At 34.8% G+C, this 19,616-nt stretch overlaps 1 protein-coding gene across 1 annotated transcript in view; it reads right to left on the bottom strand.

Annotated features, from left to right (window-relative positions):
* Positions 1-19,616, bottom strand: part of LOC138691179 (acetylcholine receptor subunit alpha-like) — a 369,672-nt gene that overhangs the window by 314,981 nt on the left and 35,075 nt on the right. Inside the window, exon 2 of the mRNA XM_069812958.1 lies at positions 10,229-10,368. Coding sequence (XP_069669059.1) covers positions 10,229-10,368 — 140 coding nt within the window. The remainder of the gene's footprint in view (positions 1-10,228; positions 10,369-19,616) is intronic.

Genomic DNA, 19,616 nt, shown 5'->3' on the forward strand with positions numbered 1-19,616 from the left:
TATATAATGATTCTGAAGAACTTTTCTTCTCGAAAATCAATTCAAATAACTCTTTATGAGACACTGATGGCTGCTTTTGCTGGACGTCACCTCCTAAAATAAAATAAAAATATATAGTTTAAAAAAAACCTGCAGTTAAACCGCAATATTGGATTTAAAGCTTGAATGTTGTTTTGTATTTTGTCACAAATATTCCGTGAGAGTAAGAGCCGATTTTTTTAGATCCCAATATAAATAAACTTCAGGACCGAAAATTTAATTTTCAATTCAGTAACTTCGAACATTGTTATTACAGTACTGCGTGTTCAGTTCAAAGTGTGTCATGGCTCGCTGTATGCCGTCATGTGGCTAGCCGATGAACCTAGAAAATTCAGTCTTCCTACACTTCCGCAAAGGCGTATTACCTATGTGCCAGAGAAGTTGCCTGGCAACCTTTAATATAGCGATGAGTTATCTGTTACATCTAGGTTGGCAAGTACGGCGTTCATTCTGAAGAGTACTTACCGATACGTACGGTATTGCCGGTAGTGGCAGGAATGTGAACTGTTTGGAAACACATACTGTGGTGAGTTTTTTTCTTTATGGGGAGAGGGTTAAGATGATTACTTACGTATTTGTTGACATTAACTTCGACGGTCAACATGGACACGGAGCATTTGATTTGTGTTGTGGAATGTTGCCGTTACCGATGATAACAAATACCCTGCGTACGATTTGCCCGCGCAAAATACAGTTCGAAAGAGGTTATGGTAGCACACAGACCGTACAGACCGCCATCTGTTGCTACGAGTTATACCGTACACGTTCTCAAGTTCGGATTGAACGCCTTGAATAATAGGCAACTTCTCTGACAGAAAAGCTGAAACTCGCTTCAAATCGCTGACTCACAACAGTGACGTCATGACACACCTTGAAATGAACACCCAGTATTATCATGGAATAAATTAATTAAACTTTATATAAACCAAAAGTAAATGCTTTTGGGCAGACTTTCGATGTGGAATTTAAAAACCAATTTTGCTTAAACACAACATAGGACGGCCTTCCTCCCTTGCTTCGCTCCAACTCTCAACTGGGTGCGGACCACTCGAGTGTTCCTTCTTCTTTATATTTACTGTTGTTAATCTTTCCGAATCCATTTCGGCGTTGCGGATTTCTGAAATGTAAACGTCTGGTTAGTGTTTATGGAGTAGAAACACAACTTCAGTGACTTTGAAAAATATTTTTTTCTAGCTAAATTGAGATTCTGGCCTACTGTGTGATCTTCAGAAAGTTGATACTTAACACTCACGTTGAACATTTTCTCTAAATAAATTCAATGACAATCATAATATGGAACCCACACATTAATTACCTTTGTAATAAATTACATAAAATAGTATAGACTATTATTTTGTTTTATTGAGGAATTACTTGTCAATAAGTTTATTACGTACAATATATTTAACTTTATTTCAATCGGTAATTATGTATGGAATTATAGGATGGGGTAGCTTATTTAAATCCAGTTTTAATCCACTTTATTTATTACAGAAGAAAATAATTAAAATATATCTTCATAAACCTATTGATTTTCCATCTCAAAAATTGTTTTTAGACTTTAATGTACTTAACATAAGACAAATTTATTATATTGTATTAATAAAATTCATACATAAAAATCGAAATAATTTTGAATTGTATTCTCATAGTTATGAAACAAAAGGTATGAATTCTTTAAGATTGTTTGAACCAAAATACAACACTGTTACAGTATTTAATCATAGTAGGAATTTAGGCCCGAGAATATATAACAAATTTATATTTAAATATCCTAATCTTGTCAATTCTAATAGTTGTAGTATTAAATTTAAAAAGTTATGTATGGATTTTATAAAAATTGAAAAATTGTAAATTTAAATTTATATACTATAATTGCAAATTGTATTGTATAATTATTAATTATAATTGTATAGTATAATTATTAATTTCAATTCAGGAATCCGCCCCTGAGCACGAGTTCTACTCTTTCAGGGGCGAACTAAAGTTTTTCTGTATATTTTATAATTTATGTTACAATTATTAGCAAAATAATAAATAAATAAAATAATAATAAAATAATAAATGAATTGGAAATTTTTAAAAGGCCATCAGTCACAATTCTGGTGACATAGACTTTTTTAATTAAATCGAACACTACGTTTACATTAGCCGAACGTTCGGTTTTAGAGAGGCATCAGTCCTATTAGTCTCCACGATTTTATTGGCAAATGAAATTTGCGATTGAAAAAAATGGCATCAGTCCTGGAATAATGTCTTTTTAAAACTGATCTGATGGTAGTACTGATACCATCACGTTACTGAGCTTATTATCTCGAGTGCCAGTAAACCAGATAAATTCACTGTTCAAGAAGTTCAAGCTTCAGATATTCTGGACTACAAACAATGGTGGACAAAATATTACAATAAATCGGCAGTGTCCCTTGAAGCAAAGTTATAAGCCCAGTCAAGAACGAGTGCCTTTCTTGATAAGGCACTTTTACCATTTTGTTTTTGAGACAGAAAGCAAGAGGTGTATCAAGGCAGATGGTAGTATCAGTGGCCTTATTGGTCACACATTTGACATGAGAATGCTCAATCATCCGGAAATCTGTTTCCCACAGAACAAAGCGTACTTGACTGGTAAAGTGTCAATCGAAGTTAGCAAAATGAAGGATTTTTCTAAATTTTTGCAGTGTATTCCAGAGGAATATTGTGATCTGTATAGGGACATTATGAAGTGGTCTGTAACCACTGAACGATATGATGACTAAATGTTTGTATATATATATATATATATATATATATATATATATATATATATATATATATATATACTTACTTACTTATTGGCTTTTAAGGAATCCGGAGGTTCATTGCCGCCCTCACATAAGCCCGCCATTGGTCCCTATCCTGAGCAAGATTAATCCACTCTCTATCATCATATCCCACCTCCCTCAAATCCATTTTAATATTATCTTCCCATCTACTCGGCCTCCCTACAGGTCTTTTTCCCTCCGGTCTCCCAACTGACACTCTATATGCGAGGAGACGTCCTCCAGATATGGAGGGTAGCTGTGAATATATTGAATAAGCAGTCGCGGACAGCCGATGAGGGGTAGTCCTCCAGTTTGGAGTTGGGCGAAGGGCTAACAACCCATCACCGTAAAAAACACCTTGTTACGAATCCTTCAAATAAGCCTCGGAATGGGACTGATTCTCTGGCATGACCACAGCAAAGGAATATACAGTATATATATATATATATATATATATATATATATATACATACATAGCTATATATATATTACTGTTGTGGGATTTAATCGATTAATCTAATTGATTGATCGATCAATTTCTGTTCTAAGATTAATCGATCAAAAATATTTAATCGAATAATCGAGTCGATTATTAATTATTATTTTGTTAATACAAACTCGTACTAATTCCGACAATATTCCTCTCTCGGAAATTGCTTACTTACAAGTACAAGAGTACTGTTATTTTCTAACTGTAAACCAGATAGAGTAGGGAAAATCTTTGTACAAACACTTCAGAAATAGATGGAAATATGAGGACAGTGACCTAGTCTACCTCTATTGAAAGTAAAAACACAATGCGAAACCCTTATTAAGTTTTATGGTTTTCTAAGAAAACTTCCCCTTGTTGTCAGCTTACCCTTCCTAGCATATGAAATATATACTTTTCTGGGATTCGTCCCCCTCATCCCTTTTAAATACACTGTGTGCAAGTGAGAGCGTAACTACCTTCTTCTCTTTTTAAAATCTGGTAATTCGATGACAATAGGGGGCCAGTCTTCTGTTTCGACCGCTGTACTTTTGCAGGACTTGCAGTTTCTGTACTGAGTTCGTGTGTTTAGTTTGATAAAGAAAAAAAACAGTTTCCTGTGGTTTGTGAAAAGTGTAAACTCCATTATGTCATATCAGAATTTGAGAGGTAAACTCGGTGAAACGTTTGGATTTAAATTGAACGATCGTGGAGAAGTGCTTGACAGAAAAAAAGGTTTTACGTGTTTAGTGATGCAGGAAACATTGTTACTAAACGTAGAGCTGCACTTAATTCGGAGCATGTGAATGCACTCGCATGTTTAAAATCATGGATGAAGTAGTATTAACTAGGTGAGTCTTCACACTTTGTGTTATTTATGTTTGTCTCAAAATTTCCCGGAGAAATTGACACAATAAATTATAAGCCTCACAATAAATATGTTAGCAAGTAATTGAAATAGTTATTTTGTAATATAACGATACAATATATACAGATATAAAACATTAATTTAATACCGTACTTATGCTTATCACCGAATACAAGTTAAATTTAACAATAATTGTGTATTACAGTATATTAAAACATTTTTTCAACTCGATCAAAACCCAGATTAATTAATTATATTCAAATAGTTAATTGATTAAATAATATTTTGATCGATATATATATATATATATCCCTACACACTGACGTCGGTTGTTTAATTCGTCACGACCTATCGGCTATTGTTTCAGTCAAGTTTAGTATTCTACATTGTTATTCACATTTACGAAAGCGTAAGAATTGTAAAAACAGTCGTCTTGTGGACAAATTCTTACAATATAATAAAACATACCAAACTTTTCTGTATAGATTAGAAGCATTTGGATGACCGTTTTGGACTTTTTTTCGCAAACCATTCTCGAAAGAAATGATATCATTCATTTAACTCTGTAGGTTTTATTGTTATATTATGTAGGTATGCCCAGATCTCTTCTTTCACTACATTTGTATTTCCATATCAGTTGTGAATATCGTTTGATTTATATTCTATTCAAGTTTTCCAATTATTTTATTTTATATTACGTCATTTATTTTAGAATTTTACTGGTTTCTATTCCATTGCCATTTTCATGTCATCGCTTTAATATGGTCTTTATGTGAGCATTCTTTTAATTATATTCAGAATTTAATTTTAACAGACTGAATAACAGCTCATTTTGCTTTTTGTTGTGGTTCAGTATTCGCTTTCATACATTAGTGAGATAATTTCAATGACTTTATAGAATTCACAAAATCTGATCCACGTATACGGGGATTGATAATTTTGAGTAAATATTCGTATGCAGATTGGTCCAGTTCCAAATTATTTCACATTTCATTTTCTCTTATTTTGAATAATGCTGTACGTTGACTCAGACTTCTATAGATGGAACAAGTTTTGGTTAGTATTGAAATGAATGAATGTCGTTGTATTGTCACAGTATAGCTACAGTCAGAAACCATCACACTTTAACGTGTAAGCAACTATCAATATGCTAAGAGCAACATCAGCTTCAATCATAGTTTTGACTTTCAATTTATTTCAGACATGCTCCACGATCACTTGTCTGATACTCCATTTAGTTTACACGCGCGCGCCAGTTGCGTTAAAGTGAAGTTATTGAAAGTATACTGTAAATGGCATTTGTGGCAGGGATAAATATTTCATCAGCTACAATGATTCCTGAAGTAATCGTTATTTTTATGCTCTGTTACTTGCTGTAATTAATATTTTAAGGCTGGACTACATAGGCGGAGATAGAACCGTTTCCTTGGAGGGGGACAAAGTAAAACCATAGAATCCCGATATAACGAGGTTACGGAGGATATCATTTACTTCCTCCCCTGTTATAGCTTGACCATGGTACAGTATATCGGAATATTATCATTTAATAAAAGTATTTTTGGGATGCATGCTTCTTACAGTGTTACATCCATAGCCACGATGTTTCGAACCGAGTTGTATAGGGCTTGAACTGTAAGTCTACTACAAATTATAATAGGGCATAACCATAGGCAGAGTTATGGGAAGGTATGTGGGGACACTGCCCCCCCCCCAAATTTGTCTGAACTCTTTTTTTTTTCTATTAACATTACAAAATATTGAATTCAAAAGACTTTGCTTTTGTTTATGAATGGGATATTATTTCTAAATGCTACCATCGTACCATCTTCTTTGAAAATTGCTGTTTTCACAAAAAAGTCTTTGGACTATGGTTGTTTTATGAAAACTACTGAAAATTTCCACTCCTTTAACGTGGGACTATGGTGTTTTTTTTTCACAAAACCTAATTCAGTAGATGGCCGCTGCAGACTTCTAACATAGGAGTACAGGCTGTTACAAGAGAAACAGGAATAGAAATTCTTATACATTCAGAAATTTAAAATAAATATTATAGTTTAGACACATGATCTGAAGACATTAATTTGTCAATTTAAGCACAGAAACTTAATCATAAACAAAAGAAGGAAAAGTCTTTTGCATTCAATGTTAATAGAAAAAAAAGAGTTGAGACAAGTTTGGGGGGCAGTGCCTCTCCCATAACTCCGCCTATGCTGAACTATAAAAAATGTTATGCATGTTCAAGAGAAAGTATTCAACATCCCATATTATTATCACGCACTCTCTGTTTAAGAGTATAATGCTTTCGCAAGCGTTTGTTCTGTTGTTTTGTTTTGGTTTCCCTAGTAAACATTTTTTATACTTAATTGAAAGCAAAATTAAAAAAACCGCTAATTGTTGACAGTCGGATCCATATTCAGATGAACTTTTTTTTTTACTTAAAACTACGTCAGTAATAAGCACATTAAATGCGAGTAAAAGTTAATAAGCCTGTCTGGGTCTCTTATTTTAAAATATTTCAAGTTGGGTTGGTTACCATCCGTTCGCAAAGCGAGACTTGTAGTGGCGTTGCTACCTTGTTTCGTCTAGTCAGGTATGCTTGAGGGCAATTCCTCCATCTATGATGTAACGACTATACCGCCGTGACTCGGTCCCCAGAGTCTCTTTAGTTGAAATCAGAATACACCGCGAGCAAGTGAGGTTGGAAACTGGAAGCAATGAGATCACTATTGGTCTTAACGAGACTGGACCACCAAAGAAATACAACTATCCCAGAAGAATTACAAATCCTTGTTTGACTGAAGAAAATCCAAAATTACCAGCAACAGTGGAAGAACTATGTGCAAAGAATGAGAAAAGATAGACTTCTAACATTAGCTTAGACGAAGAATAACCTGTTCGAGATATTGGAAAATCACGAAATAGCAAAAACGATAATTAGATTTGTCCAAAAAACTATGGAGGTCACTATAGCAAGAGTTAAAACAGATTGTCTCGAAAGGTACTACTAAACTGGGTGTTCATTTTAAAGTGTTGTGAGTCAGCGATTTGAAGCGAGTTTCAGCTTTTATGCCGGAGAAGTTGCCTATTATTCAAGGCGTTCAATCTGAATTTGAGAACGTGTACGGTATAACTTGAACGTCGTAGCAACAGATGGCACTCTGTACGGTCTGTGTGCTACCATAACCTCTTTCGAAGTGTGTTTTGCTCGGGCAAGTCGTACGCAGGGTATTTGTTATCAACGGTTGCGTAGGGCAACATTCCACAACACAAATCAAATGCTTCGTGTCCATGTTAACCGTCGAAGTTAATGTCAACAAATACTGTACGTAAGTAATCGTCTTAACCCTCTCGCCATATTCCGACAGTAAGAAAAAAAAATTCACCTCAGTACGTGTTTCCAAACACTTCACATTCCTGCCACTACCGGCGTTACCGTACGTATCAGTACTTACTCTTCAGAATGAACGCTGTACTTGCAAGGCAACTTCTCTGGCATATAGGTAATACGCCTTCGCGGAAGTGTAGGAAGATTGAATTCTTTAGGGTCATCGGCATACGGCGAGCCATGACACACTTTGAACTGAACACGCAGTATTTGATAAATCTACACAGGTATGCGCTTATGCTGATGACGTAATGATTGTGAGTAGAGGTGAAAGGGAATTGAAACTTATTCAGAGACGGAAATGTACTAAGAAAACCGGCTTAAAACAAAACTAAATATCTAGGCTAATTGTATCTCTTTCAGAAAATAGACCTCTCGTAACCTGGTGGTGAATGATAGTACGTTTGAAGGTGTCTCTTGTTTTAAGTATCTTGATACATTGATTAGTTCCGATAATAAGATGAGCGATATAATCAGAGAAAGCATAAAAGCTGGAATTCAAGCCTTCTATGCAAACATGTATCTTTTTATTAACAGATTAATATCACGTAGTACGAAGCTTAAAGTTTATAAGATGTTGATATGTTCAGTTGTTACATATGGCCAGGCTTCGGTCCTGGGCACAGAAACGCATGAAGTTCAGAACGCACGGACATAGTGTTGTGTTGGTCGAGTGGAGTAGGACATAGAGTGCACTGTTACTACGTGTCTCAACATGTAAACAGTACGGTACAAAATATATTTCACCCTCTACAGATGCAGTATATAGAGTACATTCCTAGTGTAGGGAATAAATGTCTGCCGTTAAAGTATTAACGTGAGTTGTAATCTTCAATCAGGTGTCCCTACGCCGAAGCCTGTTATACGTAGCAGCAATAGACCTACACATAACGGTAATGCACATTACGGACCCACCTGTGCTGTTACAGTCGGGTGACTGCACACGGGTCATGACGTCATTTATACTCCGTGTACTCTAAACCTCATACTGGTTACTCTGTGTCCCTAGGCCGAAGTCTGCATATGGCACAGAGATTTGGATCTAAATTTAAATTTAAGAATCCTTAGAAAGGTATTCGGACAGATGAGCACCGATGGAGAATACCAAATAATCAGGAATGGAATTATTTAATAGAGAACCAGGATGCTGTTAGATTTACTAAATCACAAAGATTAAGATGGCTGGGACACCTTGAAAGAATGGGAGATAAAGGTATGCCATGAAGAATGTTCAAAAGGAGACTTTACTCAAAAAGAAGAAACGACCGCACAAGAACAATATGATTGGACTGTATAGAGACAGATCTTGCTGCAATGAGGATTAGAGGCTGGAAACTTAAGGGGAGATAATGGTATTTTTTAAAACCTTTTTTCCTATTTGGTGTAAAATATTAATTTTTCGTATGTAGGGAGCTCATAGCTGTGCAACTCAACCAAATAATATTTTGAAAAAAAAAAAATTGTTTGGGGGCCCAAATTTGAAAAAAAAATACCCAATGCAGGATTCTACTAAAACCGATATATTTAAACCGTTTTTAAAGATAGGTTCAAACAGTTTTTTGCAATGTATTTACAAAAGCATGTTCTACAAACTGTCTGTAACAGAATTTTGATATTAGTCCCTACGTTTGTAAAAGAACAATTAAAATTTAATAACAATTTTCTGATTTCCTTTCTTGCAAACAAACGGACGTATTTTTAAAATGAAATCAATTAACAAACTTCTGTTACATAGAAAAGTTTCCTAATAGTCCAAAGAATGTGTTTTCTAAATTTCATGGATGTATCTTTAATAGTTCAGAAATTATATTCATTTTTGTCTGGCATTGTAGCAATGAAGTTACTGCAAACCGATAAAAGCGGGCGTGTGATTTAAAAACCCATAGCGCAGGAAGTTTAAAATGACGTCTCAACATCCGATAAGGGCACAAATACCCACAAAATGTTATGCAATGTATTCCACGCATGTCAGAGGGTATTTTAAAGAAAAAAAATTTTTGAAAATTTAATTTACCGGAAACAACAATAAAAGTAGGCGAGTGATTTAAAAATCCATAACGCAGGAAGTTTAAAAATGGCGACTCAACATCCGATAAGGTCACAAATACCCACAAAATGTTGTGCTATGCATTCCACACATATCACAGAGTATTTTAAAGAATTTTTTTTTAATTTTCTCATTTTTCACCAAAAAATACCATCCTCTCCCCTTAAGGCTGAAAACTGAGATTGCAGGCGTATGGGAGAGGAGGCCCAGACCCACACCGGGCTGTAGAGCCAGGGAAGAAGACCAAGAGGATACAGAGACCGGGGAAGACCAAGATATCGTTGGAAGGATAAAGCCCATCTTTCTTAGGTTACCTTCGCAGATTACAGTCTGAAACGGGAAAGTGATGATGATGATGATGATGATGATGATGATGGTGGTGGTGATGATGAAACTTAGTAAGTTACTCTGTATAAGTTTGTATTTTCTTGTATTTTTTTCTAAAGCTTTTCATATGTTAATTGAATTGGATATATTCACCGACTCTCTTTGACAATCTTTTTATAAGTTGTGCTATTTCTCAGGTAATTGGAGTGTGATGTCTATTTCATTGAATGGTTAGGCTTACTTATTAGTGTCTAAGGCAAAGTAGGCCACAAAAGTAAATGAATGGCACACTTACCACATCTATAAGTTGCGACAGCTTCAGCTTGATCTTGACTGTCAGTGCGTCGCTCACGTTGACGACGGGACGCACCAGTTTGTTGTAGTTGCTGAGGAGGTCGTCGTACAGGCGCTTGGCGTCGGGGTTGCCCGAGCAACCTGAAATATGTAAAATAATGAACACGTGGGAACCATTACCTAACGTAACGCAGTGAAAATGAGGCAAGTTTCATAGCAGAAAAGTAGTTTCATCAGTAGCTGCATTTTATTTTACGATGCCATTCGCTCAAAATTAAAAGGATCGTAACAAAAAAAGTCCGCACGTAACAAAATGTTTATCTAATTGCAAATAAAAGCGACTCAAAATATTTTACCTGTAATTTACAAAGTGATACAGTGTTGACAGAAAGATTGGAGCCTCAGCTTTCGCCGCTGAAGATCAGAGTTTAAACCCCGGCTAGTGAAATTGACTTTATTGTAGATAAAAGTTGGCTTTTGGGAAGATTTTATTCAGTTATCCTAGTTCTCCCTACCATCATTTCCAGTTTCTGCATAATTTTTATTCATTATCATCACTGGTGTAACAAAATCAAGCGCTCTCGTATTGGTTCATATTTGGTTGGTTATTTAACGACGCTATATCAACTGCTTAGCTGTATAGCATCTATGGGATTGGTGATAGCGAAATAGTATCTAGCGAGATGAGGCCGAGAATTCGCTATAGATTATATTGCGTTCGTCTGACGGTTGAGAAAAACCTCGGAAAAAACCAATCAGGTAATCAGCCCAAGCAGGAATCGAGCACACATCCGAGCGCAATCCCGGATCGGCAGGCAAGTACCTCATCAGACTGAGCTACGCCGGTATTGTATTGTATTGTATTGTATTGTATTTATTAACATTCCATGGTATTCATACATTGCTTTACAGCTGGAATATGGAACAAGTCAAAAAACTTAATACTATTATAAAGTCTAATTTATACTCACAGTCTAGATGAAATATATACAGGCGAGATTTACAATATAGTCTACTAGTACAACACAAAGTTTTAGTATCAATTTCATGAAGCGTTATTGAATGTCATGAATTCACCTACAGAATAGAATGCGTGAGAAATTAGGTACTTCTTCAATTTGGCTCTAAATAATCTTATGTTTTGAGTTTCATTTTTTATATCGATAGGGAGGCTATTAAACATTTTTACTGCCATATAACGCACTCCTTTTTGATAGCACGATAGACTTGCCGATGGAGTATGAAAGTCATTTTTTGACGTGTATTTATGCTATGAAGTGTTGAATTAGTTACAAAGTTTTCACGATTACATACGAGGAAGATTATTAATGAAAATATATACTGACAAGCCATGGGCATTATTTGTAGTTTTTTGAAAATAGTCCTACACGATTCCCTAGATTTGGCACCTACTATTATTCTAATTACTCTTTTTTGTAATAGAAATATACTGTTACTATCTGTGGAATTTCCTCAGAATATTATTCCAAAACTCATTACCGAGTGGAAGTATGCAAAGTATATTGTTTTTAAGGTATTTATATTTACTATCTTTTGCATAGAACTAATAGCAAAGCAAGCTGAATTTAGTTTTGGGGGTAATTTCTTTAATATGAGTTTTCCAAAGAAATTTGGTTGTTGTTGTTTCTAATAGGGATCAGTTGTTAATTATTGCGCTAGAAATTTGCGACGTTGAATTTGGACAAGATTTAAATTGAATTATGTTAGTTTATTACAATTTAATACCAATTTATTGACTGAGAACCAGTCACATATTTTGGAGACAATTTCCTCTGTTGAAGATTGGAATGTGTTGGAGTTATTGGCTGTAATTACTATACTTGTGTCATCTGCAAATAATATGGGATGACGCTTGGCGGTGGCTGATATTGGTTAAAATCCTGCTTGGTTTGATTGCATGGTTGTTTTTCTTAGGTTTTATCTAACTGCAAGGCTAATGTCAAGTAATCCTATGACGATTCCTCGGACTCTTCTTTCCAAAATATCCTTTTTCTATCACAAAATTCAACGATACTAGATAAACACGCATTGATATATCTTCGTTAAAAATGATTAGTAAGATGAACACTTACTTCATGTAACTTTAAAGCTTAATTACTGTACAGAAGGAAGATTAATTGCCCTATCCTGTAATGTGCCAATTTTTAATTTGTTTATTGAATTACACATTGTCATACTGAAATTTTTACACTACTGTTGATATTTTAATCAAAGTTTATTTCTAGTAGGCCGTTAAAACTTATCTAATTCTATTACAAAATCACAATGTTTTTGTTTTAGCATATCGATAAACATTTTCGGTTTAATTAAACCATCATCAGATCTTTCGTAAACCTCTTAAACTTATGAACAAGTTTTACATTATGAACAATCAGTGAAAAAAACAATGAGTTACATGAAGTTGTAGATCATGCTAAAAGATGAAAAAACACGTATAAGTTACTATTGGATATTAAAAATTGTACATAAAAGATAAAATGTTAAAACGCAGGTAATTGTTTTAATATTAGATGTGAGATTTGAACAATATAAATATCAGAATGACCCTTTATAAGGTCATATAATTGGAATTACATGATGTCTACATATACAAATGCCAGATGTAGCTGAGAAGAGTAGAAAGAAGAATATGCAGCACCATGTATGGTAAACTATAATTATACGCAATGCTGCTGATATTTTGTTACTTCATGCAAATTGTCCATTTTCTCACGAACCATGAATTATAGAAGTTTTAAATTTTAAACACGTGTTACAACAGTACAATTAAAATGGCCGCAAATTAAGTAGCGTATGTCTATTAGTTTTATCAGAAAAATAATTTAGATAAAAATAATAAAATAAAATCAACATTATTTTAATAGATAAAATCATTTTTCACAGCTTGAATGTCTTAATAAATCTGCGTTTTTGCTTAGAAACCCTGTAGTTTTAACTCTTAACAGTTTAACAGCTTAAAAATTTCTATACGATATCTTCAGTGGTTCCTGAGATAATGGGTAAAAGAATAAGCAAATTTAATTTTGGTAGTATAGGACAGTTAATCGCTCCTTGATCGTATCGCTAGTTTAGGACTGAAATGAAAGTAATCTTAGGTTTTCCGCCAACTCCTGAGCCTTCAACTATGAAATAATATTTCTCAATACCTTAAATACTCAGATACATATTTCTAGTGGAATATGGGTTGGAACACATTTTATATTCAAATATCACCATCATGATAATGCTCTGGTTTATCTCCAACGCTGTTTAAGATATAAACTCAGAAGACTTCAGTAAATTGAAAGAAGAAATTGTACACGAATGAAGTTGGAGATTCATTATACTACTATTTCACTTTTGTATTTAGATGATCAGTTACCCATTGCATAAAAATATAATGATTTGGACTATGACAAGAAAATTGATACAAGAGCAGGAGTTATGGGGTTTAAAATTAAATGTCAGGCAAAACAAAATACGTGGCTGTAGGGGACATATCGAGAGATCTACAATTGCAAGTTGGAAAGGGAGTAACAAGTCATGTAAATATATATATATATATATATATATATATATATATATATATATATATATCTTTGGGGATGAAAATAATTAAACATGAAAATCATGAGTCAGAAATTAATAGAAGAATTAATAAAGGGCGAGAAGCTGTATCAAAATTAAACAGAGTTTTGTGGAACCGAGCCGTAACTTCTAAAATCAAAACTCGCATTTGTATCATACAGTAGTTAAATGTGTAATTACAGTAGCAGCAGAAACATGGCATCTGAAAGCAAGAACTGTAAAAAAATTAAATTAATCAGAAATGTATAATTGGTGATGTTCAGCGAGAAATTCTAGGAAGAACAAAATTAATAATACAGCTGTTAAACAAAAAATTAATGTGATTAGGTCTCTATTGGATGACATTTAAAACACAATTAAAATTGTGTGGACATGTTCAGAGAATAGAAGAGGACAGGATACCAAGATATGTTACGACCTGGTATCCACCAGGAAGAAGGAAACGAGACAGGCTTAAGCTTACTTGGAAACAAGGGATCAATGGATTGATGTGAAAAGAAGGATTGACAGAGAGAGAGAGAGAGAGAGACTGACAAGGAGGGCAGAAACAAATGGATAATGAAGATAAATAGACATCAAAATGAGTGCAGGGAGATGTGACAATATTACAGAAGTTGCTAAATAAATAAATAAATAAATAAATAAATAAATAAATAAATAAATAAATAAATAAATAAATAAATCTGTAACCGAAATTTTTCTGGTAATTTTCGCTTTTTAAAAAATAATTGGTGTTAACATGTATAATTAATAATTCTGAGACCAAAAATCGTTTTTTGAAAATTTTCTTTGTGTCCTTCTGTCTGTCTGAATGTTTGTTACCTTTTCACGCGATAATGGCTGAACGAATTTCGATGAAAATTGGAATATAAATTAAGTTCGTTGTAACTTAGATTTTAGGCTATATGGCATTCAAAATACTTTATTTAAAAGGGCGTTGTAAGGGGGGCTGAATTGAATAAATCGAAATATCTGCTTATTATTGTTTTTTTGCGAAAAAGTTACGTAACAAAAGTTTCTCTAAAAATGATTTCCGGTAAGTTTTATTCTAACCTCTTCGGTCCCGAGACAAATTTAAAGTGTAAAAAATATTAAAATATTATTTATTGGATAATTGACGATACAAATACAAATACTAATCAATAAAAACTTTTATCACGACCTCAATTCTTGTTTTATGCTAGGTATCATATATGATACCTTGGGATTCTATGGGGACTTAATTTGGTATCCATTCAGTTTTATTTAATTTACAAAAATGTATACAATTGCTTACAAATAATGAAATGAAAGTATCTGTATTCCAGTAGCAACACTACGCTTAGAAATCATGGCAAATATAATACTCTAGTTAAATATATATTATATAGAAAATATATTTCCTCCGTGGGGAAAAAAAGCTGATCTGTAAAGATGCTCTGTACCAGGAACTACACTACCGAAAAAAAAAAAAAAAAAAAAAACAACATCTGAAGAAGAATAACAGCAACAACACTACGTGACTATAGTCAGAGAGAGGGAGGGAGGGAGAGAGGGAGAGAGATATATATTCAAAACCTCTGCGACAAACTCTGAGGGGTGATAGATCTAACAATAAGGAACTATTTTTGTTAAACAACCTGTGTTTTTTGACGCGTCGTTTCGAAGTTGCCGTTGAAAATGTTTTTACGCGGGCGTACGTCAATGTATGCGAATGTGTGCACACCTGTTTGTTTAACGTTTAATACCTTTTACTTTCAGTTCAGTCTAATCATCAATTGAGAATGGATGTCTACATTTTTCCCGAGTTAGCCGATATGGTAATGTGTTATGGGGAGGCTCGCGGAAACGGAAGAAGAGCTCTCCCCATGTACCAACAACAGTTTCAAAACAGAAATCACCCTCACCACACAGTGTTTGCTGAACTCTATCAGCGCCTTCGAGACGATGGGTCTCTTCGTCCCTGGCGCACTGGTGGAAGACCGCGTAGATATCCATCTGCCCACAATTTTTTACTAAACTGTCCATCTATAGGGGTATTATACAATACACGGGTGCAGTGATCAAATCTGATTGGCAGCTTTACACACTCCCTATTACAGGCATTGACTTAGTATACGAATTGTTTCTGCCCACAATTTTTTACTAAACTGTCCATCTATTGGAGTATTATACAATACACGGGTGCAGTGATCAAATCTGATTGGCAGCTTTACACACTCCCTATTACAGTTATTGACCTAGTATACGAATTGTTTCTGCCCACAATTTTTTACTAAACTGTCCATCTATTGGGGTATTATACAATACACGGGTACAGTGATCAAATCTGATTGGCGGCTTTACACACTCCCTATTACAGGCATTGACTTAGTATACGAATTGTTCCTGAATACAATTTTTTATTAAACTGTCCATCTATTGCAGTATTATACAATATACGGGTGCAGTGATCAAATCTAATTGGCAGCACTACATACTCCCTATTACTGGCATTGACTTAGTATACGAATTGTTTCTGCACGCAATGTTTTACTAAACTGTCCATCTATTGGAGTATTATAGCCTGCAATACACGGGTGCAGTGATCAAATCTGATTGGCAGCTTTACACACTCCCTATTACAGGCATTGACTTAGTATACGAATTGTTCCTGAATACAATTTTTTATTAAACTGTCCATCTATTGCAGTATTATACAATACACGGGTGCAGTGATCAAATCTAATTGGCAGTACTACACACTCCCTATTACCGGCATTGACTTAGTATACGAATTGTTTTTGCCCACAATTTTTTACTAAACTGTCCATCTATTGGAGTATTATACAATACACGGGTGCAGTGATCAAATCTGATTGGCAGCTTTACACACTCCCTATTACAGGCATTGACTTAGTATACGAATTGTTTCTGCCCACAATTTTTTTACTAAACTGTCCATCTATTGGAGTATTATACAATACACGGGTGCAGTGATCAAATCTGATTGGCAGCTTTACACACTCCCTATTACAGGCATTGACTTAGTATACGAATTGTTTCTGCCCACAATTTTTTACTAAACTGTCCATCTATTGGGGTATTATACAATACACGGGTACAGTGATCAAATCTGATTGGCGGCTTTACACACTCCCTATTACAGGCATTGACTTAGTATACGAATTGTTTCTGCCCACAATTTTTTACTAAACTGTCCATCTATTGGGATATTATACAATACACGGGTACAGTGATCAAATCTGATTGGCGGCTTTACACACTCCCTATTACAGGCATTGACTTAGTATACGAATTGTTCCTGAATACAATTTTTTATTAAACTGTCCATCTATTGCAGTATTATACAATACACGGGTGCAGTGATCAAATCTAATTGGCAGCACTACACACTCCCTATTACCGGCATTGACTTAGTATACGAATTGTTTCTGCACGCAATGTTTTACTAAACTGTCCATCTATTGGAGTATTATAGCCTGCAATACACGGGTGCAGTGATCAATCTGTTTGGCAGCTTTACACACTCCCTATTACAGGTATTGACTTAGTATACGAATTGTTTCTGCCCACAATTTTTTACTAAACTGTCCATCTATTGGAGTATTATACAATTCACGGGTGCAGTGATGAAATCTGATTGGCAGCTTTATACACTCCCTATTACAGGCATTGACTTAGTATACGAATTGTTTCTGCCCACAATTTTTTACTAAACTGTCCATCTATTGGAGTATTATGCAATACACAAGCACAGTATCCTTTTTGGCTGCACTTACAGTCTTCTACTAGTTCCACACTGAATTCAGTCGATGACATAAAAACGGACGTATTGTCAAACTACTTTAGTAGAGCTAGTTTGTCGTTATTTCTCACCACTTGTTCGTAGCTACCCCTACCTTTATTCTTCATATCAGTGAAATGTATTATATTGTAAAGAATATTTTGATTATATGAAAATGATGCGAGCTTGAAGTAACAGCTATCAGGTTGATAGAACATTATTTATTCTACTTATTATAGAAAACTATAGTAATGTGATTTATGAAACGTTATGCTAGTGACCAAAGGTATCGCCAATGATACTTCTTAAAATGTAGTGTTGTACACCTGTATGAGAACCCAAACAATGTTTCTGTTATTATTATTACGTAAATAGTAATATGTAAGAATGTATCAACAGTTAATATCATTTCATTTAACATATAACAAATCGGCAATTATATTTGCTTTTCTCAGCCATGCTGCTGACTAGACGGAATGATAAATTCAATCAACTGGAAGCATCTAGTGACAAGAAAATAGAAGAAACTTGAATGATAACCAGAAAGCGCAGATGGTACAGAATAAGATACCTCAGGCCACGGACCTATATAAGCGCATAATGAATGGCACGAATAAATTTCTAAGCTATCATATATGATTCCGAAGGACAGACGAGGCTAAGCAAAATTTTGATAGGACTGATATTTAAGGATATACAAGAGTTTTAAAATAATAATACAATGCATTTTCACCGCCGCCTCAGATTATAGCGTCGTTGTTACTGCAATAACTCCTATGTGCAAAATATTAGTACATTATGCAACGATAATGATAGTAATTAAGACGCGAGTATGTTTGTTTATGAAACGAGCGCAAGCGAGTTTCATAATTTTCATACGAGCGTGTTAATTACCATTATAGGCAAGTTTCATACGACTTTTTATGCTCGACCACATTTCTAACTTGAAATTATTCAGAAGTATTCATTTTATTCGCATCTCACTGAAGAGCAGAAGTGATCTTGTGCAAGCTCGTAAATTGTGAGATGTGCGTAGACGCGAAAGTATTGATTTTTTCCGAGGAACAATAATGTCATTGACCTTGATATAATTTAGAGAATAACATGAACTAATTTTGATATATATTATTTTAATGTACCGAAGTACATATGATATTTCCATGCAGATATTCCGCGTCATCATACGATGTAAGAGTAATGGAACGGAGAAAAATTCTCTCCGACGCCGGGATCTGAACCCGGGTTTTCAGCTCTACGTGCTGATGCTTTATCCACTAAGCCACACCGGATACCACCCCGGCGTCGGACAGAATCGTCTCAGATTAAGCTCCAACTCTTGGGTTCCCTCTAGTGGCCGCCCTCTGCACTACGTCATATATGTCTATGAACCTCGGTACATTAAAATAATATATATGATATGCGTAAATCACTTCGTGATTTAAGACGGCGCTTATTCCGTCGGATCCCGGCCAACTAGTCACTCATAACGAGTGCACCTCAGCACATGTGTGGACTTCGGTCCTACGTTCATAGACATCTATAACGTAGTGCAGAGGGCGGCCACTAGAGGGAACCCAAGAGTTGGAGCTTAATCTGAGACGATTCTGTCCGACGCCGGGGTGGTATCCGGTGTGGCTTAGTGGATAAAGCATCAGCACTTAGAGCTGAAAACCCGGGTTCAAATCCCGGCGCCGGAGAGAATTTTTCTCCGTTCCATTACTCTTACATCGTATAATTTTGATATAACCTGGAAATTGATTTAGAATTGAAAAACGAGTTGACATATTGAATTTATTTGAATATTATTTACAATTAACGCTAATTATTATAGTAACAGAACATAACCTTCTGCGACAGTATTGGATTTCCAGCCTCCGTGACGTTACCTCGTTGTCTTTCGATTGCATATCCGAGAATAATCGAAAACCTGAACTTTAATGAATAGGTGTACTTTAATGACATGCATTAAGGGACTGCTACCAGGTGTGTAATTACTACATTTCGGCATGGTCGAGCATAATAGTAATATGCGTTA

This window comes from Periplaneta americana, chromosome 16 (assembly GCF_040183065.1).
Source record: "Periplaneta americana isolate PAMFEO1 chromosome 16, P.americana_PAMFEO1_priV1, whole genome shotgun sequence".
NCBI lineage: Eukaryota > Metazoa > Arthropoda > Insecta > Blattodea > Blattidae > Periplaneta > Periplaneta americana.